The 23,309-nt window shown below is 44.8% G+C and overlaps 9 protein-coding genes across 9 annotated transcripts; 3 read left to right on the forward strand and 6 right to left on the reverse strand.

Moving 5' to 3' along the window:
• Positions 1–3,830: 3,830 nt before the first annotated feature.
• Positions 3,831–4,467, forward strand: JR316_0002490 (Salicylate hydroxylase; the record flags this gene model as incomplete). The annotated part of the gene is made up of 2 exons (XM_047888282.1): positions 3,831–4,034; positions 4,252–4,467. 2 exons carry the CDS (start codon positions 3,831–3,833, stop codon positions 4,465–4,467), a joined length of 420 nt encoding a protein of 139 aa, XP_047753205.1.
• Positions 4,468–4,680: 213 nt separating this feature from the next.
• Positions 4,681–6,199, reverse strand: JR316_0002491 (2,3-dimethylmalate lyase; the record flags this gene model as incomplete). The annotated part of the gene is made up of 8 exons (XM_047888283.1): positions 4,681–4,742; positions 4,799–4,927; positions 4,978–5,059; positions 5,120–5,281; positions 5,338–5,539; positions 5,602–5,663; positions 5,718–5,921; positions 5,981–6,199. The coding sequence occupies 8 exons, from the start codon at positions 6,197–6,199 to the stop codon at positions 4,681–4,683; spliced, it is 1,122 nt and encodes a 373-aa protein (XP_047753206.1).
• Positions 6,200–8,551: 2,352 nt separating this feature from the next.
• JR316_0002492 (uncharacterized protein) lies at positions 8,552–9,389 on the reverse strand (the record flags this gene model as incomplete). The annotated part of the gene is made up of 2 exons (XM_047888284.1): positions 8,552–8,797; positions 8,859–9,389. 2 exons carry the CDS (start codon positions 9,387–9,389, stop codon positions 8,552–8,554), a joined length of 777 nt encoding a protein of 258 aa, XP_047753207.1.
• Positions 9,390–9,554: 165 nt separating this feature from the next.
• Positions 9,555–10,329, forward strand: JR316_0002493 (Dynactin subunit 5; the record flags this gene model as incomplete). The annotated part of the gene is made up of 5 exons (XM_047888285.1): positions 9,555–9,599; positions 9,651–9,835; positions 9,895–10,033; positions 10,083–10,185; positions 10,235–10,329. The coding sequence occupies 5 exons, from the start codon at positions 9,555–9,557 to the stop codon at positions 10,327–10,329; spliced, it is 567 nt and encodes a 188-aa protein (XP_047753208.1).
• Positions 10,330–11,710: 1,381 nt separating this feature from the next.
• JR316_0002494 (Heat shock 70 kDa protein) lies at positions 11,711–14,134 on the reverse strand (the record flags this gene model as incomplete). Its single annotated transcript, XM_047888286.1, has 9 exons — positions 11,711–11,967; positions 12,018–12,221; positions 12,271–12,513; positions 12,570–13,345; positions 13,400–13,476; positions 13,535–13,610; positions 13,669–13,930; positions 13,986–14,034; positions 14,087–14,134. The coding sequence occupies 9 exons, from the start codon at positions 14,132–14,134 to the stop codon at positions 11,711–11,713; spliced, it is 1,992 nt and encodes a 663-aa protein (XP_047753209.1).
• A 345-nt stretch (positions 14,135–14,479) lies between these two features.
• On the forward strand, positions 14,480–15,925 carry JR316_0002495 (putative acyl-CoA dehydrogenase IBR3; the record flags this gene model as incomplete). The annotated part of the gene is made up of 7 exons (XM_047888287.1): positions 14,480–14,611; positions 14,664–14,672; positions 14,732–14,763; positions 14,823–15,101; positions 15,154–15,505; positions 15,562–15,771; positions 15,839–15,925. 7 exons carry the CDS (start codon positions 14,480–14,482, stop codon positions 15,923–15,925), a joined length of 1,101 nt encoding a protein of 366 aa, XP_047753210.1.
• A 234-nt stretch (positions 15,926–16,159) lies between these two features.
• JR316_0002496 (AB hydrolase superfamily protein C4A8.06c) lies at positions 16,160–19,649 on the reverse strand (the record flags this gene model as incomplete). Its single annotated transcript, XM_047888288.1, has 12 exons — positions 16,160–16,879; positions 16,932–17,506; positions 17,561–17,685; positions 17,737–18,418; positions 18,474–18,539; positions 18,590–18,636; positions 18,692–18,725; positions 18,780–19,036; positions 19,085–19,259; positions 19,324–19,346; positions 19,402–19,424; positions 19,476–19,649. 12 exons carry the CDS (start codon positions 19,647–19,649, stop codon positions 16,160–16,162), a joined length of 2,901 nt encoding a protein of 966 aa, XP_047753211.1.
• Positions 19,650–20,197: 548 nt separating this feature from the next.
• On the reverse strand, positions 20,198–21,145 carry JR316_0002497 (putative glutathione S-transferase parC; the record flags this gene model as incomplete). The annotated part of the gene is made up of 4 exons (XM_047888289.1): positions 20,198–20,296; positions 20,360–20,823; positions 20,879–20,981; positions 21,041–21,145. The coding sequence occupies 4 exons, from the start codon at positions 21,143–21,145 to the stop codon at positions 20,198–20,200; spliced, it is 771 nt and encodes a 256-aa protein (XP_047753212.1).
• Positions 21,146–21,765: 620 nt separating this feature from the next.
• JR316_0002498 (uncharacterized protein) lies at positions 21,766–23,271 on the reverse strand (the record flags this gene model as incomplete). The annotated part of the gene is made up of 1 exon (XM_047888290.1): positions 21,766–23,271. The coding sequence occupies one exon, from the start codon at positions 23,269–23,271 to the stop codon at positions 21,766–21,768; it is 1,506 nt and encodes a 501-aa protein (XP_047753213.1).
• Positions 23,272–23,309: the final 38 nt, after the last annotated feature.

Here is a 23,309-nt window from a genome sequence, read left to right on the forward strand (position 1 = left end):
ATATGCGCCTTCTGCCTACCATATTTGTTATATTCATCATGAACTATATTGATGTAGGTGTCCTTTTCCCTCTGGCGACGATATAGATGTTGAAAGAGCTTCAAAAAAGCGGAACGGCGTCACGACCGCAAGATTGAAAGGATTGCAGAAAGACCTCCACCTGAGCGGTATGTGGCAGCTTGGCCTGAAATCAATCAAGCCTGACAAAATCGGGATACTGCCGTCTGAACTTCAGATGTTCAATACCAGACAGTTATCGCCATATTGTTTGTCTCTTACTGTCCTGCACAAATACCATCTAATATGGTGTGTCTTATAATTTATTTTTCTGGAGCATTTCATTCATACGACAATCCTATTCTTAAAATTCAGATCATCAACAAAGTCAATCGGTGAGCTTGCCCAAATATCATCTTCGGTGCAAATTTTGTTGATTATTAAAGGAAGACCTTCTTTGTACATTGGTGTATGCACGTGTCTATGGGGCCTAACAAGTCTTCTCACTGGGGTATTTCCGTTTCCTGACGCGCCTCCTTTTCGTTGATTTTTTTGCCCAATAAGATCACCAAAAATTTTGCGGGGATCGTGGCTTGCCGTATATTTATAGGCCTTCCGGAATCTGTTTTTTATCCTGGTGCCATCTATGTTCTATCTAGATGGTACACAAAGAAAGTACGCGTCAATGATCCATATTTTCGCCTTCTATTCATCGAATCCTCCTAGGAATTGGCGTTTCGATCCGCCTTTTTATACGTTGGACTACTTATCTCAAACGCTTTTGGCACGGTAAACACTATCAAAAAAATTTTGAGACGACCACTGACATATTCGTTGTAGTTATTGGCTGCTGGCATCCTTGCAAATATGGAAGGCAAACGTGGTATTCGCGCCTGGAGATGGTAATGTTGAAATACTGATCTTGTCGTATCTAGATTTTCATTAACTTGCTCAGGTTATTCTTTATTGAGGTACCAAATATCTGCCTTTGGTCCCTCGCAAACTAAATCGTTCCACAAGGGTGCTCTCACAATATGTGTTGGCCTTATTAGCATGTTGGTGTCTTCTCTCTTGTCCTGCCAATATACATTAGTAACATCTGATGGGATACATCATATAGGTGGTCACTACCGGATTATGTCAGTACTTCTGCTCATCAATCTCTGAACTTTCATCTAAAGTATGCAGCCTCACAATACGAGGTGGATGTCCAGCCTGGAGTGTAAACTTGCGCAAGTTCGGCTCTCTGAGGATGTTGGCGAAGCTGATATGGATAATGGAACTGATTCGTAAGCCCTATTTCTCTCACAGGAGTCGTCTCTCAATATTAGCTAGTCCTATGCATGGATTATTTTTGGCTCTCAAAGATCCAAAAGTTGCCCTGTTTTCAATCATGACAACAGCGCAACTTCTGGGATTGAGCTTTTCACAGTATTTCCCTACGTAATCGTGGTCTTTCCATTGAACGTACATTTGTTTGCTGATCGTAATACAGCCTTGCACAGACACTGGGATTCAATACCACAAACACACTCCTTCTAGCTTCGTAAGTAGTATTATTTTGAACCTTTATTTCCGATTTGTTGATGGATTTAGACCCCCGTGGATTTTAGCATCAATATTATGTTTTTGGAATGCATGGCACGCAGGTAACTTTCATTATCTCGCTTGTATGCTCTGCTGCAGTGATGATTTTCTGCCTCAGATCGAACAGGCGAACGCTTTTTCCACATGGTCGGTTGGTGGGCAAGCGTAGTGATAGGATATATCATCGCGTTTTCGACCAAATCAATAGCTGTACGTTACATCTCGCTTTTCTTCATGGCAGGTGGTTACGCTGGTCAGTGAATATGTTTCACTTCTTTTCAACACACATATATATATTTCCAGGCTCTGCTATAACCCTAGTTTGGGTGGCAAATACATTTCCACGTCCACCAGCGTAAGTATTTAGCTCTATGATAGAACGCTACACATAACGACTTTTTGGCTAGAAAAAGGGCAGCCGCAATCGGCCTAGTTAACGGAATTGGAAATGTTGGAATGGTGTAAGACTTCCTTTTTTAAAATCTTAATGCTGTATCCTCAAGTTTTATACCTAAGAATGGGCTCATACACCTGGAAAGTTGTCTGGTCTCCTAATTACTACCCATCGATGGCCGTATCTCTCGGGGCGCTGGTGATTAGCGCTTTACTGGCCTTGGGTTAGTTTCCCACTGCCTTTTTAATTGCGAATCACTGACCTGCGAATCACTGTTCCCGATAGTGATCCGTCAAATACTTGTACATGAGAACAGGAGGTTGGATGCAGATGGGAAAGCTACTACTGAAGATATGGACCGAACTCGCGTTCAAGAAGCCGCAAAATTGGAAGGTATCACTTTCGAACAGGCTATGCAAAGGAGAAAAGGATACCGGTACTTGTATTGAGCCCCTGTTATAAGAAAATCAGCCCATTTTGCATCTGTCGGAGACATGCCAAGAAACACCGTGTCGCCCGGACTTCTTCAAGTGACTTCGAAAAAAAGCAAAGCCTCTTTGGCCAAAACTTTATCATATATTTTCTATCATAATAACACAAATACATGCTTCTAGATCCGTGTGCATCGCAGAATTTTTGCACAACTGTTTGGATCGCAGTACCCGAATCCTGATTGGGTCCTAGCGACATCACATTCCAGACTCTCGACCCTATAAAAGCCCTCGCAGGAGTTTTCATCTTGTAAAAGTATGCCAGGAATACCTTCTCAGAAGGACTTTACTGTTGCAATTGTCGGTGGGGGGATTTGCGGCTTGTCTTGGTGAATTTATTAGTGATACAACTGGGTTTATTGCTCATGTTATATATCTTTACCATTTAGTGCCATCATCTTATCTCGAGCTGGGTTAAATGTGAAGCTTTTTGAGCGAACGGTATGTTTTTTTTTTGTTATTGGCATGAATATATTTTCAACTGTATTGCAGTCCAGATTTGAAGAAATCGGTGCTGGGATAGGTTTAGGCCCCAATGCTGTCCGTGCATTAAAATTAATGGGTTTACTGGAGCCTATTCTTGAGGCAGTCAACGTTGCCGATTTAACAACACAAACGAGCATTCAGTTTGTTCAGGGAACAGGAACTCACGAACTAATCTATGACCTTCCTGTGACTTGAATCATCCCTTTTCCACAAAATACCGTTACTAGTGCTAACAAGACATTCAATAGGATGTTAATCCGAATGATAAAGGAAATTTGGAAAAAACAGGATTTGGAATATACAGGTAAAGGTATTGACGCGTTTGCTAATCCTCAATTCTCACTGCATCATCACTGGCAGGCCAACTTTTTTAGACGCGCTCTTGCCTCTCATCGATCCAAACGTCGTCTGCTTTCTGAAGCGCCTGACATTGTTGACAACATCGAAGTCCGGAGCATATCGACTTCATTTTTCTGATAACACAACATACGATGCAGACGTTGTAATCGGAGCTGATGGTATTAAAAGTACTGTACGCAACTCTGTAGCGGTACCAGATGAGGGTCTGCTGGCATTCTCCAATAGGTACATATATCGTGACAGGGTCTCGATAGAAGACCTCAAAGCACTTGGAGTTAAGGGAGAGGTTTACTCTCGTTTACAGGCTTGGCTAGGCAATGGAAAGGTTCGACAACCCACCTTTGAAAGAAAAACCGACATTAACATATCTTTAGCAAATAGTGACGTTTCCGGTCAATGACCACACCATTGTATGTTTATGCATTGATACCTGATACACAGAATAGGACGTTCGTCGTTGATAATGGTTTCTTCAGCTCAGCATCACTGCAGCAGTAAATGTTCACGCTCCAGGGATGCCTCCTTCTCCAGCAATACCCGCTCCGTGGGTACAGGATGTCGATCAAGAGGAGTTGCTCAAAGCTTATGAACCTGAGTTTGGGGGCGACATTCTAGCAATTATTCGGCTAATGACAAGGCCAAAGAGATGGGCCCTGCATATGATATATCCTCCTCTCAAGACCTATGTCAAGGACAGGATTGCATTAATTGGAGACGCTGTAAAGTATTTTTATCGCATTTATATTGTGCAGTCACTGATGTATGTCATTGAAGGCTCATGCAATGGTTCCATTCATAGGTGCTGGAGCCGGGCAAGGCTTTGAAGATGTTTACGCCATCTGTCGTATTTTATCCCATCCCAAGGTTACAAAAAGCAGGCTGTCCGTGAGTAGCAGTTGGATATAATGGCTTTCCTGTTTTTATTATTTTTCAAAGGATGCATTTGTCATGTACGACAACTATAGGCGACCCCTTGCTAATAAAACTTTGGAACAGAGCTTGGTGGCTGGAGATAATTTAGAGTGCTTCATTCCTGGAGGAGAGGATGTAACGAGACAGCGGATAAGGATGATGTACGAAGATCAGTGGATACAGAATCTCTGGCATCATGATTTTGATGAGGAGGTCACAAAGATTTTAGAAGAATTTTGAAGTCCATTATAGGGTATACAACGAAGATGTGTCATGCGTACGTAGTCTAGACACATGTCCTAATGGTATATGGAGGTACAATGTGAAGGGTGATATGTATATACTGACTCTAATAGCTAATAACTAAAAAAGGTCAACCTCATCTCAAAATGACGCTGGCTTCACCAAGCATAACTCAGTAATAGCCTCAAGTATCGTCCATGGACGACGAAATCATACGACATTGAAGGCTGATCCACCAGCCTTTGCATCAAGTTCGATTACTTCATTCAAACCTGTTAAGAACGAGAATTTAGAAGTGCACATATAAGAAAAAGAAAAAACGTGTTACCCATCACTTCGAAGAATGACTTAGGGTCCATTCCTTTAGCTGAGGTAAAGTCTGTACCCGTTTTCTTCAAAGATTGCATGGCAGCGCGGACTGAGTGGACCATTGCGACGCATGATACCAGCGAGAATACTGCATGAACTGTTAGCATATGTATGTTATACTTGGAACAATATACCAACTGATGATTTTAGCACCAAGTTTTTCGGCTTCATGATATGTAAATGATGGTGTCAGACCACCAGATATCACGTTTACGAGTACCTATTTGGCGAAGACGAATGTTAGTTACAAAGGAAGATTAGCGGCAATCGGAATACGTACGGGTTTTGGAGCCAGTGCAGCGACAGTCGATTGTAGCAACTCCGCCGTCTTGACTCCTTCGATGAAGCAAACATCAGCGCCTGCATCTGCTGCCAGTTTGAGCCTAGTGATCGCCTCTTCCATTCCCAACACCTGAGCGGAGTCGGTTCGGCCAATGATGACCTACGTAGAATTGCTTAGTTTTGCCTATGAACATAGGAGGTAGAGTAGGTGCGTACAAAATCAGAACCTCCTGGGATAGAATCGCGAGCAATGACAGCTGCCCTGATCCTCGTTAAAAATTCCTCACGAGAGACGACTTGCTTGCCCATCAAATGGCCGCAGCGCTTAGTCTGAACTTGATCTTCGATGTGCATGCCAGCGACTCCTGCACTGATATATTGTCTCACAGTGCGAGCGACATTCACGGGACCGCCGAACCTGTATCAAATTATCAGTAAGATTCAACCAGTATTATATAGGATGGGTCAAACGGTGCATACCCAGTGTCGGCATCTGCAATGACTGGTATTGAAGGATTAATGCTGCACACCATCTGTGCCGCCTAGGAAAGCTTGTCAATTGCAAAACAAAGATAATGATATTAGTATAGACGCACTCCAACGAAGTCATTGAGGGTCGCGATGGCAAGGTCTGGTTGTCCCAAACGAGACGCTGTAGTTGCCGCACCACTAAAACGAAGGTCGGTATATGCGAGGAGGAACTTTAGGCCGCGACAAAAGGTATACCTTTGATACATGCAATCGAAACCGGCTTCGATTGCGCATCGGGCGCTGATACCATCACAAATTCCGGGAGCAACCTGCAAGACGACTTCGCTTTGACACCTGAACAAAGGGAAATTTTACATTGGTGACGTACAACTATTCCGGGTCGGGCTAACATCTGTCGCAACCGAGTGGCGGCGTTCACAGATAGCGGTCCTTCCAAATAGTTTTTTGGGTCCAGACGAGCATTATAGTAGACGCCAGGACGAGATGGCCCGTCATTAAGATCCTCACGCGCCTCTGGACGAGACTCTGAGCGAGAATTGCTTGGTGGGGCAGTCTCGGTTTTCGAGTAAAATTCAAGGCCTGGCATTGCTGGATAGCAGAGAAGGGGGCTGAAGAGGAACTAGGTGTGGCTCGAATTTCGATGAGGTTGTAGCCCAAAGTCAGCCAATTTAAAGCAAAAGCGTGTAATTCAAAACTTCAAAAGAAGAACTGTCGAAAATCCAAAATTGCATAGCCGGAAAACACAAGTCTTGGCAGTTTTCCATCTCAATGAACTATTTTTGTCACTTGACATTTATACACATACCGTGGTCTCGACATGCGCTATATGGAGATGGAAAACTCAACAAGTCTGTGTAAAAACATTGGTGAGCGTTATGACATTGCGAAGAAGTTTTTTCGGTGAAAACCATGTTATGCCGTTATTTTGTAGTTCTAGTGAAGAAGCGCACGCCAGTACGGGTCGTGATGAGTGCAATTTTGACTTTGCCAAGAGGTTGAATCATAGAGGAAGTAAAAGAATGGGTCCTGGAGAAACACGAGGCCCGAACGGTGGAGTCAATACAGACGTAAAACTATTAGTTCCCACTTGGTATATCGTGGGTCGTGTAAGCACAAGGATAGGTAGTGGACACTGCAGTACGACTCACCATTTGTTTTTTTTTGGAAGGGAGAACTGATACGTTGAAGCAGTTCCTTGCGGCGCTAGAGCGGATTTTCTCTCCAGCGCAGCACGCAGCAATCTGTTTGTAGGCTTTTCAATCGGCCTGAAGAATTTATACCACTGAAGAGAAAATTGTAGTGGAGTGGTCGAACAATCTGGAAATGACTACACATTACTGTCAGTAAACAGACACGGAAGAAAGAATCCATGCACTTAATTCAGATAGATTCTGTCGGGAAATTGAGAGCAAAATTTTAATCATTCAATTATTCAATGTTATGTAAGAATCAGAATCGTGCGATAGCTTGTGAGAACGATTAAGGCCCCGTTCGGTAACCCTGTTAGAGTCGGTTAGGTTAGGTTTTCCCCCGCCAAATTTTGCGCCAAGCCGAGGAGAGCGTCGGATCGACTGGGAGCGAGGGCCAAATGGACCTGGACCTGGACCTGGACTTGGCCCTCACATGAATCTGGGAATATTTGTCAGATTTTCCCAAGGTCCAAGGCAAGGTCCATCGTAGGTGTTATTTTAGTGTTACCTTTGCCCGTCATTGCCATTGTGTTTGTGCCACAGCTGACAGAATCTGATAAATAACCAGTAAATTACCACTGAATTTAAAAAATTGGATTAAGTAGCTTCTCTAACTCATTATAAACTAGCATGGTACTATGGCATTAATTTTCTAAGTAATCCAAGTAACTCCCTATATAAATTTGATATAACATTGATCATTCTGAAGAGCCCTAATATTGTTTAAAGCACTAGAGATTTGGTCAATATTCATAAATATCTAAACAATAATTCTTCTGGTGATAGAGAACCATTTAAATCTTTTTGAGCAATGCACCACCACAAATGATGTTAAAAGCAGTTGAATGAGTCTCAATATGCCGCAAATATTCCAAGTTCAAGCTGAGTTTCGGCTGAGTTTTCGAGTTTGATCCAATCAGGTGACTCATCCCACAGGTTCCCCTTAAGCTCCATGTTTGTCACTCATGGTACAACAACAGGAATATATGTGGAACATATCTAGTCCACTGGAGGTTTACACAAAGGCCATATGTGGGCCACGGTGAGATTTTATCTCGGTCAAGCCCCGAAGTCCAAGTCCAAGTCTGGGCCACGGTCCATGTTGGACCTGTGACCCAGTCGATCCGACTTTCTGAAGCCGAGCCAAGTCGGTTACCTCTGGTTACGTCTGTCACGCTATGTCACTTTTTGGCAGGCAAAACCGTGACAAATCGTGACAAAACCTGACTTAACCTAACCTAACCGACTTTAACAGGGTTACCGAACGGGGCCTAAAATGTCTCTGAAGTTTGCGCGGTGGTTCCAATACAACGAGGTCGTCCTTGTTGGCGGAACAGATGGTGTTACGAAAAGGAAGCTCGAACGTCATGTGCATTGTAGATTTGATGGTCACTTCTCGCCCAAGTGGATAAACCATCCAAGAAACAAGGTGGAGTACATGTCACATACACAGCCTCATCGACTACTTCGCCAACTTGGAGCTTTGCACTAGCTAATTTTAAGTTAGTTGTGTTAATCTCCAAGACTAGTGTGCTTATGTTGACAAGCCTTGACATTAAAGTGTGCGCAATTTCCTTTTCAATATATCGGCTAGCTTAATTAGTCGAATTACTACATCTGTCGATGATCAAGGAAGCGAGGCGAAAGGTGGACACCGGAGAGACTACTTCAATAGCTCTTCATGGACATTGAAATGCCTATTTACTGTTGGTCACTAGTTGTGCAGAAAAATATAAACCGATGGTAGCTTACCGTACTACATGGCCAACTTCATGGCAAGTTCCTGCTCCGTTTTCTTCCCATTTGACAATCCACCTTCCGAGAACTTCCCCCTTTGAGTCTCGAGTTTCAGCCACGGTTTCCTCTTCGCCAGGCGAAGGATGCACATTGGTCCCAACGGCATCGGTCCGGCTTCGTGTAAGAGAGATTCGCTGTGCCAATTCCCATCTAGCCAAAGGCCTTCGCGTTTCGATCAAGAAAGAAGGGTCATATACCTGTATTTGATAGACATCAGCATTGCATTTCAGAGGGACATAAAAGGTTTTGAAGATCAACCTTCGTAAATCTGGGTTGCAGAGTCATCGTGTAAGTAGTCATTTCCACTTCCTCTGCGCAACCTACACCGTCAGGACGGAAACGATGCATCTCCGTCACATATGGTTTAGCACACCATGCTACAAGCGTTGTGCTCATGCCAGACGTCCCAACAGCAATCCCAGCAAGCGCAATACGAGCATTCAGCGGTAAAGCAGAGTCAACAATGAAGATAAAGGGCGACAGTGCCAGTGAAACACCAAATGACCCAAGTGAAAACAATTTTAGGCGATGGAAAGCTGATGTTAGTGGGCCATGGTAGACAAAGGGATCTTCTGTGACAGTATGTTTTGTGGACTCGGCCTCGGAAACTGAAACTGTGGCTTCTGCTGTGCGTGACGGAGAGTGGGAGAGGTGTCGGAGAAAAAGTTGATTTCTGTTGGCCGAGAGTACGATGGTGGGGAACTTGGAGTAGGTGGAAGTCCGTAAGGCGGTTGATAGTTGTACACTGCGACAGACTCTAAAGTCTGCCGGTCGAAGTAGTGAATTCATCGTCAATACCAACGCGAGTTAACAGTTAAAACACGAAAGGTCGTGACCGAGTAAGCACAGCAAGTACTCCAAACACAGTAAGTATTACCACATTCAGCATGCGGCGGCGGCGAAACTTTGTCATTTGCTTCCTCATCCCATCACAGTCCTATTCCCGGTTTGTTCATGGACCTGCCTATATACTACTCGAAGGCTGAATTTATTGAGACTGTATGAAATATGAAGTAAAATCTCAATTTTTTGTTCCAATCTTCTATTTAGGACACAGGAAACAAAGTCTCGCGTCGCGCCACCATTGCTGGGCCGCAGAACATCATCCTTGGTGGCAAGACTATCATATCTAGCGGCGCAATTATCCGAGGAGACTTGAGGAGAACAGGTCCTGGTCATGCAGTTGTCATATCTCTAGGACGATACTGCCTTGTAGGAGAAGGTTGCGTCATGAGGTATGCACAATCGATACGTAGTCGCTTTCTTCACTAAATAATTTAATTATGCCCCTTAGACCTCCATACAAAACATATCGAGGCAACTTCAACTACTATCCTATGAAAATAGGCGACCATGTTCACATTGGGGCTAATACTATTGTCGAAGCTGCTCAGATCGGCAACCATGTTGAAATAGGCAAGAACTGCGTGATTGTACGGTATTGCGCTTCTCTATGAATGAGATAGCTTATTATTGGTTTAGGGAAAGTTCACAATCATAAAAGACTGTGCAAGGATTGCAGACAACTCTATAATTCCTCCCAACACTGTCGTTCCTGCTTTGTCGTTATTTTCTGGCTCCCCAGGTTCGTGCCTGGCTACCGCAACGTCTCGCTTTCTGACCCGCCTTGACAGGGCGCTTCCAAGAAGACTTGCCAGAGTCTACTCAGGAAATGGTAGAGGCCCAAACAAAGCAATATTATACACGCTTTCAGGCTTTGGACCAGTGACGGAACCTGAAATAACACTAATTACATTCTTAACGAAGGTAACGGGTTAGTGGCCTCTTGTTTATTTATTTGACGTATCGACAAACATAATTCAGGAAGAACATTCTGAAAAAGTGATATGGTATTTGGTGTTCATCTCGTTCCGACATCTTTTCTACGAAAATGAGTTCTAGTCTCATTACGCTGCCGCTGCTATTCCATGCCCCTCTTTCAAGCAGTCACGACAACCAATAGAGAGTTGCAATTTACGCCGTAGGGGCCAATGGTGTGCCCGTTGGAGAAAATATCACAACGATATCATGCCACGGATATTAGGATCATTCATTTACCCAGTTTTTGCCCTTTTTCTTGTAGGGTCAATGTCGAATCGATGCACTAGCCCTTCAAGCTTCATCAGTTCAATGATGCTCAAGCTTCTTTCTCTAGATCAATCCTTAGGATGTTAGACGTTGTGTAGTAGAAGGTAAAATTGATGGTAAATATGACCAATTCGAATGATTGCCAAATACTTGCCCTTTTTGGTGTATGAGGTGAAGTCTTGCTCAGTATCTTTTGTACCAACCTATGATGACCTGTGTAGGACAGGTGCCTTCTGCTGCTACACACCGGGTGGCTCTGTTGAGGGCTGTGTGGTAATCTCTTAAACAACAACGATATTCGATTTAGTTACAATTCTTCCTTCAAACAATCGATACTCTTTCCAACACATCCTCTGTCCGATGCCACATCAAATAACACGCACTTTTCTAGCTTTCTCTCAACCTCAGAGTCACGAGTGATTTCACACGACTACAGGATGGATCCAGGAGGCCCGAAGGAATACACTGAACGTTTGAATTCACGCTATTTATATTTGGAGAACACAGAAGGGCGTAGAGTTTTAACTTCAAAGGTGTTTCCTCGAAGATGTATCTAGCAGCATGTTAAACCAATGTCAAATACAATTTTTGTACTCCAGGATTCTTTGATATCGTTCAGGTATAAGCGTTAACCAAACAAAACACAATTGCATCTACCAAGTACTGTGCTATAGTGGTACAAGCACTCATAAGCCAGACACTCTGAACCAATATAACAGTCATTATATGCATAAAAAATCCTTTGCAATAGCGTGAAATATGTGATTACAATGCGTGGTAAATAATTAGTTACTTGAGTGGGGGTGCAACAAACTCTAAGAAGATGATAGTGTAGCAATACAAGATAGCAGAAGCAAGTACTTTTGACGAATATAAGTCAAGCATAAACAACGAGGGGACATCCATCAACCACCTGGACCAAAAGTGTACAGGCATCAAAGGACCAATGAAAGCGGAACGTCGTTGACGACTGGAAGGGGAAAGAGATCAACAACCAGAGGAAAGCTGGAGGAAGGTTTTTATTAATCTTTCTTCTCTTCCTTGTTCTCAGAGGCAGGCTGCTCAGATGACGAATTCTCTGCAGCGCGCTTCTCGTAAACCTTCTGGAAAAGGCCGAGGGAAGCGTTCTGTGTCTCGCCAATCTTTTCACGAATTTGGTCGGCAGTGATGGAAGCATCTCCAGATTGCCCCTTGGTGGCGAGTTCGCGCAGTTCGGTGACGAGCTTTGAAACCTTATCCTTCTCAGTAGCATCAAGTTGATCCTTGAATTCATTCATAGCTAGAAAAAGACGCGTTAGAAAGTCGCAGCAAAATGTCGTGTAGACATACCCTTTTCAGTGTCAGCACAGACAGAGTCAGCCTTGTTGGCCTCCTCAATCAAAGCACGGCGAGCCTTGTCAGCCTCTGCAAATTGCTCGGCATCCGAAACCATTTTCTCAATATCCTTGTCAGAGAGACCAGACGAGGAGGCAATCGTCATAGACTGATCCTTTCCAGTGGCCTTGTCCTTAGCAGAAACGTTAACGATACCATCTAGAAAAAAAATGAGTTTGTGACAAGTGATAAATCGTACGTTACGAACCGGCGTCAATGTCAAACGTGATCTCGATCTGAGGGACACCCTTGGGTGCGGGAGGGATACCGACGAGGTTGAAGTTGCCGAGGAGTTTGTTGTCACGAACGAGTTCACGTTCACCTTGGTAGATCTTGACTTCGATAGCGGTCTGACCGTCAGCAGCAGTAGAGAAGACTTGCGACTTCTTTGTTGGTATGGTAGTATTGCGGCTGATGAGTTTGGTCATGATACCACCGAGAGTTTCGATACCTAAGGCAATGACATTGAGCATCGGGCGAAAGCCACATAATTGAATGAAAATTTACCGAGCGACAGAGGAGTAACATCCAAAAGCAAAATATCCGTCACGTTTCCGGCAAGAACACCACCTTGAATGGCGGCACCGATGGCCACAGCCTCATCAGGGTTGACACCCTTGCTAGGCTCACGACCGAAGATACTCTTGACGGTCTCGCCAACGCGTGGCATACGAGTCATACCACCGACGAGAATAACCTCGTTAATTTCATTAGCCTTGACACCAGCGTCACTAAGGGCCTTCTTGCAGGGCTCCACAGTGCGTTGAATAAGGGGGCCAACGAGAGACTCGAATTGAGAACGCATGAGCTTGGTGTTGATATGCTTGGGACCAGCAGCATCTGCAGTAATGAAGGGAAGATTGATCTCGGTTTGCGAAGTCGAGGACAGTTCAATCTTGGCCTTCTCAGCAGCCTCACGAACACGTTGAATGGCCATTTGGTCGCCGCGAAGATCAACACCGGTCTCTTTCTTGAACTCATTCAAGATATGTTCCACCAGAACGATGTCGAAATCTTCACCACCAAGATGAGTATCACCATTGGTAGACTTGACCTCGAAAACACCCTTCTGCATTTCAAGGATAGAGATATCAAAAGTGCCACCTCCAAGATCATAGACGGCAATCACAGCATTATCTGCGCGGTCGAGACCGTAAGCAAGAGCGGCAGCAGTGGGCTCATTGATGACGCGAAGAACTTCAAGTCCAGCAATCTGACCAGCGTTTTTGGTAGCTTGACGCTGGGCATCGTTGAAATAAGCAGGAACAGTAACGACAGCATGGCTACAATAAATTGTGAGATATAATTCAGGGTGAGGCACAAAAGGAACAACTTACTTGACCTTCTTGTTCAGGAACTGTTCAGCGGTTTCCTTCATCTTGGATAGAACCATTGAAGACAGTTCTTCGGCAGCCTATGTATCATACATTGAGGATCCACAACAAGAATAGAAAAGATCACAGTGAACGTACAAATTCTTGCTTTTTTCCTCCATTGTCAACCTGGACAGCAGGGCGGCCATCGGACTTTGGGACGAGAGTGAATGGCCTGAGGACGGAAAAAGACTGTGAAGGAGTCGCGGTGGAGCGTGAGAAATAAAATTTACCAGTGACGCATATCATCCTGGACTTCCTTATCCTTGAATTGGCGACCAATCAAGCGCTTGAAAGCAAAAACGGTATTAGCTGAGTTAACAACAGCCTGTCGCTTTGCTGGCAGACCAACGAGGCGTTCGCCATGCTTGGTGAACGCGACCACTGAAGGCGTCGTTCGGGCACCCTCGGCGTTTTCGATGACACGGGCAGTCTTTCCCTCCATGACGGCTACACATGAGTTTGTGGTACCCAAGTCAATACCAATGACAGGGCCTGAAAAGAAACATAGTTGAGAATTGGTTGAAGCATACGTGTCTTGCAATTTTACCATTGACTTTTGAGTTCATGTTTCGTACAATCATGCTGCGGGTAAGACCCTGAATAGTGAAATAAGCAAAGGGACGATACATTTAATGTCGGAGAACTTACAGCATACTGGGTCGCCCGAGATGAGGAAGACAGCCTAGCTGACAACATGGTGGTTGATGGTTGGAAAATAAGAAAGGTGAACTCCGTCACGAACTTTTTTTTCCAGTTATGTACCTGGTTTGCCGACCGGTCTTTACCGATCATTCCAGAAACATCCACGTAATTACGCCGGCGTTCCGGATGCAATGCTATAATTACATAATATTTAGTTAAGTCAACTTTGCAAATTTTTTTTGCCAAGGTTAAGCTATCCAACCCCATCCGGTTCATAGTTGACCGACTGCCGACTTGAGAGGCAAAGGCCCCTATTAATAGCGGCTATACCTTATTATGAACTTCTCATCGCAAGTCTCTCCCTCCTACTCTTCCCCTCTCCCATATACTTAAACTGAAATGTCAGGTGCTTCTCCTAAGATTGGTGGCGAATATGGAGACATAAGAGCTGCAATTGATATAGAAAATCTCAATGCATACCTTTCCAAGCATACCAATATCAAAACACCCGTGGAAGTGAAGCAGTTCAAGGTGCTTATATCATTGGTGGTTGCCTCACTATACTGACAACATTGACATATAGTTCGGCCAGGTAACAATTCTTTTCTCGTTTGTGGGAGATTACTGCAGGCACTTAAATACGCACTGTAGTCCAATCCTACATACTTCCTTACAGATGCAGCGTGAGTTGAAGTTTGGCTATTGTTAACGTATGGACATATTCACCCGAATGTAAATCCAGTAAAACGCGCTTTGTCCTGCGAAAAAAGCCAGCGGGACAGCTTCTATCTCAAACAGCTCATCAAGTCGAGAGAGAATATGCCATGTTGGCCGCTCTGCACAGGTACAACATCAAACCCACCACACCACCATCGAAACGTGTGCCAGTTCCCGAGCCTATCATTCTCTGCGAAGACAGCTCCGTTGTCGGTACACCATTCTACATCATGGAATTTCTGGACGGTCGCATTTTCACAGATACAAAAATGTTAGAAGTGTCTCCCAAGGACAGACGCGAATGGTAAATATACGTGTTGTGTGGATTACAAGTCTGTTTACTAATATTAATGAAGTTGGTTATCCGCTATCAGTGCACTTGCTTCTCTCGGTGCAGTATCCCCATCTGAAGTAGGACTATCCAACTTTGGGCCTTCGACACCCTACTTTCCTCGTCAAATCAAGTCGCTTTCTCGAGTATCGGCTGCGCAAGCCGAGGCTGTTGATGTAGAATCCGGAAAGAAAACCGGGGACATTCCCTTCTTCCATGAATTAATCGCATGGTACAAACAAAACCTCCCTGATGAATCCAAGACAGGCCTGCGTATTGTCCATGGAGACTATAAATTAGACAATCTTATCTTCCACCCTACGGAAAATAGAGTCATTGGTATTCTAGACTGGGAATTATGTACTTTGGGAAGCCCAGTACGTCTCTATCTGTCTATCCTTCGTATCATTATCTCAATTGAAACCTAAAACAGCTCGCTGATCTCGGAAACTTGACTATGCCTTGGTCAGTCGATAGCAACAACATTCCCGAGCAAGGAAGATTCTTCATGCATGGATTCAAAAATACTACCAAAGATGTGCCGATATCCCTCGAAGACCTGGAGCGGGAATACTGTCGTTTGAGTAACCGACCCTACCCCATTGACGAGATGATTTTTGTTAGGAGCTGGATGCTTTTTAGAGTAAGATTTAGTTCATGGAATATATGCTGTTGTTTTGACCTTTTTTAGTTATCGGTCATTTCCCAAGGCATTGCAGCTCGTTATGCGCGACGACAAGCAAGCTCAGAAAGAGCGCATCTACATGTCTTTGGTTTCCCGATGTTCGGTGGACTAGCAAAACAAGTGTTGGAGGACGAGGGTATAATTTTAAACACAGCATCGAAGATGTGACATCGCTGAACATTAACTACATACAAACAACATCTATACCGTAATATATTGATAAACTTCCAACGTCGAACGACAACATTATATGTACGTTTAGTAGTAAAATGTACGGCTGTCAAACCATTAAAACAAAACAAAATATGAGTAAGGTTAATAGTGCGTGTGTGTTTGCGGTGTGGGCCTATGACAGTTCACGTTGGCGCTCTCCTGAGCTAGATCGTTTCCAGAGGTGAAACAAGGACAGCTTCGACCTTTGTTTTCTGGGTGCGCGATTTTCGCCAGAAGTGGACGTCCCAGCTTCACTTGATGTCCCCTCCGACGACTCTACAGAAGCTTTAGTGTACAATGTATGCGTCTGCCTCCCAGGCGTTGCAGTCAAAAAGTTTATGACAACAGCCCACAAATTATTGCCGCTGAAAGTCTGGTCCCCACTCAGAACAGCTTTATCTGCGATATCCGCAAGCTTCTGGGCTTCTTCAGTATCCCTTCTGGAGACAATGCTGCTAGGCGGTGGGTATTCTCCGTCCAAGGCCCATGCCCACCCCCAACCGGGTGATGCCAGTACGTTCTCTCTTAAAACTTTCTTATTGCCATTTACAGCCGCAGCACCGTCTCGCCGTATTGATTGTTTGAGAATACCCAATTTTTTGATAGTATCCGTTTTAGCCCTCTCAAGGTTGCGTCGACGTTGCTTTTCAACTGCTTTGTAAACCTTGGCAAACTTTTTCTCGAACAAAGCACGCTCCTTGAAAAAACGAGTGGTGGTTTTCTCTCCAAATATTCCGATGCGTTCAGGTGGCATTTGAATAGCGTCCAGCTCCGTTTCAGGTTCGAGAGGTCGAGATATTCCTGCAGTAGATATTCGTTCGCGGATCATCCGACATTCCCAGGAATGAATATCCTGAAAATGAAACTCTCAGGCTACAATGAATTAACGAAGATATACGACTTACCTTGATGCCCTGATAAACTGCCATATCGCCTGCGAAAAGTTCCTCTGTTGCAGGGGTTATGGAGTGGGCGGGGGATGTCTGGAATCTATGGCCTCCAACATCGCTTGAGGTGACCGACCCTCTGCTAGTGGGGGAACCAACATCTCTAGAAAGTGTCTGATTCCGCGCAGAAGTTTCTGAAGATGTTACAATCATGCCTGGAGAAGACGTCTGCCGCCGAAGAATGCTTCCAGCTCGAGACAGATGTGAAGAAAATGAACGTTGAAGAACAGGTTTGACACCTTTCGGTTGCGCAGGCCCTTTATCCTCAGGCGGATCAGCAAAAGCTGTCCCGTTCACAACGAGAGCAGGAACATATTGCTCTTTCTCGTGACGGCGGGGGGTAGATTTAAAACCAGCGAATAGACTCTGACGCCGCGAAATAGGCGGCGGTGTTGGCGTTGGGCTATTGCTGCTGGAGGAAGAAGGTACAGTCGCCAGTCCCGTTACAAACTTCGAAAAGCTTGCGATACCGCGGAAGCAGAATTTGGCAGGGGTAGTGAACGAGAACAAGACGGGTAAAATATGAGGGCTGTCTGTGGAGTTATCAGAGCATGTTCGAGCACAGGTGATACCGAGTGTTTGCATACCGTCGTACACTTGTAGATGGACCGATGTCGCTTTATACCTTTTCTCGACACCATCTAGATGTGGGCACAAATCTCGTGTACGATCCTGTACCGGAAATTTTTCAGGATAGGCAGCCTTGTGAGCACTGAAGAATTCATGAGCAACAAAATACTAGGTTAGGAATCTGAAAGCATACGTGTAAATAATCTCGTCCCGGAGGACCTCCTTATCGCCTGCAATGAATAGTAAAGGAGGAAGACCACCGAGATACGCCATTACCGGACTGACCAACGGATGGCCCAGCATGCTATTTCTAGCATAAAATTGTAGTTGTTGGGTTACTTCAATCGTTTCACCAGATTCTGTTTGCAATATAACCTTCTCAGGGTCGAAGAGGGCCTTCGAAGGTGCTACTGGAGTGACTGGAGCATCGCCCTGAGCTTCAGAGAATGTTGATTCTTGCGTTTGCCGAGCCGATTCATCGGATTTGAATGCTTGACGTATTCGAAAACGTAGAGAAGCGTGCACCCGGTTTGATAGATCTTCTGAAGGTGGTGGCCAGAGAAGACTTGGTTTGTGGAAAGAAAGGCCGGAATCGGGTATAATGTCCTGCTGTATTTTTGAGCTGGTCAGCTCTTCAATAAAAGGAATGCGACGAACCGTCTGTGTATTGATGTGGACACTAGGAAAGGAATGGGTAAGGTCGCACCATGGAGATATAAGAACTCCTCCAGCAGGTGCTGGTAAACCAGTGTCACGAATCACCTGCAGAAGAGCAAGCGACAAGCCTCCTCCTGCGGAATCACCTGATATAATTATATGACCAGGGTCAACAGCACGATGAGCAGAACCAGCCGGAGGTCTTATAAGATATAGATCTAATATTGCTTAAGTGAGCGAGGCAAAAACAAGTATTTTTGATAGAAGACATACATGCAGCCAGAGCATCTTGAAGTCCACAGGGGAATGGGTACTGTGGCGCTAGTCTATAATTGATAGCTAATTGGAAGGTCAAGATCCAATTGCTTTGTAACACACTATTGACATACCGAAAACCCGACCATTGATTTTGCGAGCAAAACGTTGTATACTGTATCTGTTGTTGCAATATTGTTAAGATCTCGGGTGTGTTGATATCTTATGAGACAAACCTTTCCTGATCCACACTTCCAAAATAGTAACCCCCTGAAGATGTGCATGGGTAAAAAAAAAACAAAAGATTTCTGAGAAATTAATTACCTCCATGAAGATATAAAATACACCGCATCTCATCCATGTTCTTTTCATATGTTCCCTCATTCTTGTCCTGGTCTTCGCCTTCTGGCGTTGACGAAGAAAAGGCCCCGTCCGTTGGGGATGATGAATCCGGGAAAACATCACCAACAGGTGATGATGGATTCAATGGACCGTTTTTCTTGCTCTGTTGCTGCCGCTTCTTGTGTCTTCGCTTAGCATCTTGCCAATCCTTTCTGGCAGTTAACCACTGAGCATCAACACTAGAGTTGGATCAACACAGTGTGGTGTTATTAACAAGGAGAACGCACCCATTGACTCCACGAACTTGCCACCATTTGACACCCCCGACTAGACGTTGCGCAACATCTTCACCTCCGAGGGCAGTGATCAGATATGGCGCAGCGTCTTCGCAGCAAGACATGGGAACGAGCACTCTGACCATGTGGGTCCATGGCGGTGACGGGGTTCGTGTATTCGAGAAAGCTAAATTATGACAAGGACCACTGCTGGTAAGATATCATTTATAACTCGCGATCAGACCCCTCACCCTGAAGTTCCTCGATGGTATGGCTATAGATATGTGGTTAGAGTGATGGTATCGCAATAATTCAAATGACTTTCTCACAAACTAGAGGCATTTAAAAAAGACTGCCGTTCGAATTTAATAAATACCACAAATGCGAACTGCAAGAAACTGACCTTAACAATTGTAAAAGCCTCGTGATACAAGACATCATCCTGCTTCAAATTACCCTCCAGCCCTGCACTGTCCGCATCGCCTTTGAGTCGGTCGAAGTAGTGTTTGACGAGAACCTCCAAGATGACGGGCCCGACCTTCAGGGATACCTCACGAGTTAAAGAATTGGCAAACATGGCAGACTTAAGACTAGTAGGGAGTTATGGAGTGAGAACGTTGACCATCAGCTAGCATTAGGCGCGCCGAGGTGATGACTGTGATATATATATAATAGAGCAGAGAGTGTTTCGTCGCAATCGAATGCCTTGACCCATGCGGGACGGAAAAGAGGTAACTGAAGTTGGGCCTCCAGGTCCGATCAAAACTCAATGGAATTAGACAAATGATCACTTGGCTTTGAAGGCGATGATATTACTGTTCAGCGTTCATTCACTTTGTAATGCTGACATGAAAAATGCTCGACATAAACTATCTCCCCCTTCATTTCCTGATAATAAGCACTCTGAGTTACTTCAAATTTTGAGCTTACAATTTGATTGCTGCATGTATGTAAGCCATTTATTTTGAAAATTAATATTATGCTGCCATTTCCGATTTTCGCATGTTCTCCGATTGACTGTGTCGATCAGATTTAGATGTAGTTACATTTTACCAGCTTACATCGCGTTACAACGGACTATGATACATCACATAAAGGCGGCCAAGCTCATTGCCTGAGATGTTTTCATGGAATTACTCCCCCTGCCCGGATGGCCTTCGCAGCGACACTTTGTGCCTCATCGCGGAGGTAGCGCCCGTAAATTTCAACTGTATGTTCTCGGAGCTGGACAAAGCGATCTTCACGTCAGCAACAACCTCAAAAATATAGAAACGGGCCGCCCCTTACACTTGTTGTTTTCACTACACTGTCCCTTTTCTCCACCAATTCAGAGTATGCTTTCCAGCCTGGACTGACATCCTCTCTCTTAAATCCTCGATGCTCTTGGACTACCCAGTCTCGCACAATCCAGGGTGCAATGGCTACATCCACAATGCTAAACTCCTCGCCGAAGAAGTACGGCCCCTTTATGTTGTCCGCCAACTTCTTGAGCGACGCATAAGTGTCCTGCAGAGCTTGATGCTGTTTCTCCGGGTCTTGAAGTTGAAGAAGCCGGTGATGAGCTGGGATGAACGTTTTGCTGATATGGTCCAGCCATATTCGCGCAACCGCTCGATCGACAGGGTCATTCGGGAGCAGATTTGGTTTGTGAGAAGGATATGCATCCTCAAAAAATTCACACAAGACTAGAGACTCGTACAGTGCTCGTCCTTTGTATTCGGCAGCAGGAACGAGACCTTTGGGATTTAATGCTTGAGGAATACTCCATTCAGCATTTCAATATATATATTCCTTCAGTTTTCGTACCTAGAAAGTGTGCCTCTTTTTTGTACGGATTAACCTCCTTGTACTGGTATGGGATGTCCTTCTCCTCCAACGTAATCCAGGCGCGCTGTACATACGGGCAAAACTGGAATATGTTTGTTAGTTGCTCAATTATCAATCTTCTGTGTATATGACCCATATTACCCATCCACTGTAAAAAATCAAATCCTGGGGTTCTTGGTGTTTCGCCACAGTTTCTGCAGCAGCAGCAGTAGCATGAGGGAAGATCTGTTCATCTGGAATGCCCATGGTAAAGCGTAGCGGGAGGTTGGGAACATTCTACAAAAAATTCTCAGCTTTATCTATGATTTATCGAGATATGGCGTCAATTTCCCTGGAAGACTATGAATAACGTTTTGGTACCACTCCTACCAGAAAATGAGACTCGTGGGGGTGTTGTACGGTGTATTTTGAGCCACCAGGAATTTATTTTATTGTTGGAACCTCATGACAAGATTATCGAAAATATGACATCTATATTGGTGTTGATACAGATTCCGGATATAATAATTTTGGGTTCAATGACAAAGTAAGAAGGTTGAAAACACCCATTGAAAAGAAAGAAGTAAGGTGTCAACAAAATGATTAAAATGTAGTAAAATCTAGCTAGAGTCCGATGTCGTAAAGAAAATAGCTCGAAGATCGTAGTTGAGAATGGCGTGTAGTGGAGGATGCATTCTGACCATCAGAGATAGAAAGTATCGCAAGTAGAGAAAAAAAGGTGCACAGGATGAAGGTATGACAAAGTTTGCACACGACGGGTTCAGATACATGGCGTCGTCGAAGAATAGGATCACAAGCATATCAGAAAAATGCACTCGATGACAGATAAACATTGCTTAAGCATCGGTGCATTCGAATCTCACATTCTAAGCATCATCTTCCGAGTCCATCTCCTTGTGCATCAGGAAAAATCGTCGTGTGTTACTTGCACAGAGTCCATATTCCAAAAGAGGAGCAGGCGCTGGTGTCTCAAAGAACTGATGCGTTCGGTCCCAAGCACCTCGAGATAGTTCCACGAGAAGTTCCCAGCGTCGGTACCAGTTTAGTGGTCGGCCTTTTTTCGTACGAGCAGTGAATCTCGGTGACGCCTTAGCATGAAGAACATTAACAGTCCGGAACCAGTGACCAACGTCCAAGTTCGAAATGTTGCAGGGTAAATGCGAGCCTATCAACAACGAAGAACCTCCCTCAAACAGTTGTCCTGATTCAAACTGGTTGCTGGCTTTGATATCGAGTTTGCTGGCCAAGATATTTGGAAGATCCGTTTCACTTTCGCTTTCTACAAGTGTGGAGTCTGAATCGTCGCTGAAGCCAGTCGAGGTCGACATCTCAAATTCGCATTCCGATTCCGCGTCCGATACATCTTCGTGCGATGAAAGTCGGAAATCCGTGTTCCGTTCATCGGTCACCATATGCATTTCGTGCATCCAAATTGTCTTGCCAATTGTCCAAGTTGGCACGTTAGCAAAACAGCGGTCTATATGCACACAATATGGATCTCTCAATGCGGATATATCTCCACGTCGAGGATGAATAGTCAACGAAGGTAGATCTTCAGAAAAGACATCTGTTTGCAATAACCGCGGCGGTGTTGAGGGGCGGCTTGTAGGAAGGGACTGATTGCCTTTAGGGGGAACACCTTCGTACGGCAATGCATCATGATGATACATAGTGTAACCCTCCCAGTCTTCCTCTCGTGTGGACCAAAACCATTTGATTTGTTGAAGTGCAAGACGCGAGTACCCGTGTTGACGGTAATTATGACGTTGATGTTTAGGCAAAGAACGACCAGTCGAAGAAGGAGACATCGGAGAAGGGAAACATGAATATTTATGGCGGGTGGGAGGTGGGGACGGGGGCGCTTTGTTGCGGCGGGAAGATGTCGTAACGAAGGGGAAACATAGTCGGGACACAGGGGGTGGTGGACCCTTGGGAGATTTGCTAGGAGCTACCGGCGATCCAATGCAATCACGCGAAACAGAATTACGAACGAAATCTTGAGACTTGGGGTTGTTGGCATTGAGTGTCTGGCATTCTTGGCCTGTACCCACTGGCGTCAGGGTTGCGGGTTCCATTGCCTTTACGTCCGCCTTTGCTTGAAGGTGAGGTTTAATGGAAGACAAACGCAGATCAGAAATACCGACGCTTTGGAATAAACTATGGGACCATTGTACTGCTCTTGAATCAGGAAACGCCTCAGGCGAGTTTGTCGATAAGATGGTCCGGTTGAAACCAAGGCGACTTGAAGGGCGTGTGGGCTGAAGAAAATCTTCACCTCTTCGAGTAGCTTCCTGACCACTTTGGAAACCAGGCAATAGTGCGGCTTGTTCAAAATCCGAGTAAAGCAAAGCCTGGGAAGCAGCGGGGACCATAGTTATACCAAAGAACCCCAGATTTCAGGAGTTCTAGG

The sequence above is a fragment of the Psilocybe cubensis genome, chromosome 2 (genome assembly GCF_017499595.1).
Source record: "Psilocybe cubensis strain MGC-MH-2018 chromosome 2, whole genome shotgun sequence".
Taxonomy (NCBI): domain Eukaryota; kingdom Fungi; phylum Basidiomycota; class Agaricomycetes; order Agaricales; family Agrocybaceae; genus Psilocybe; species Psilocybe cubensis.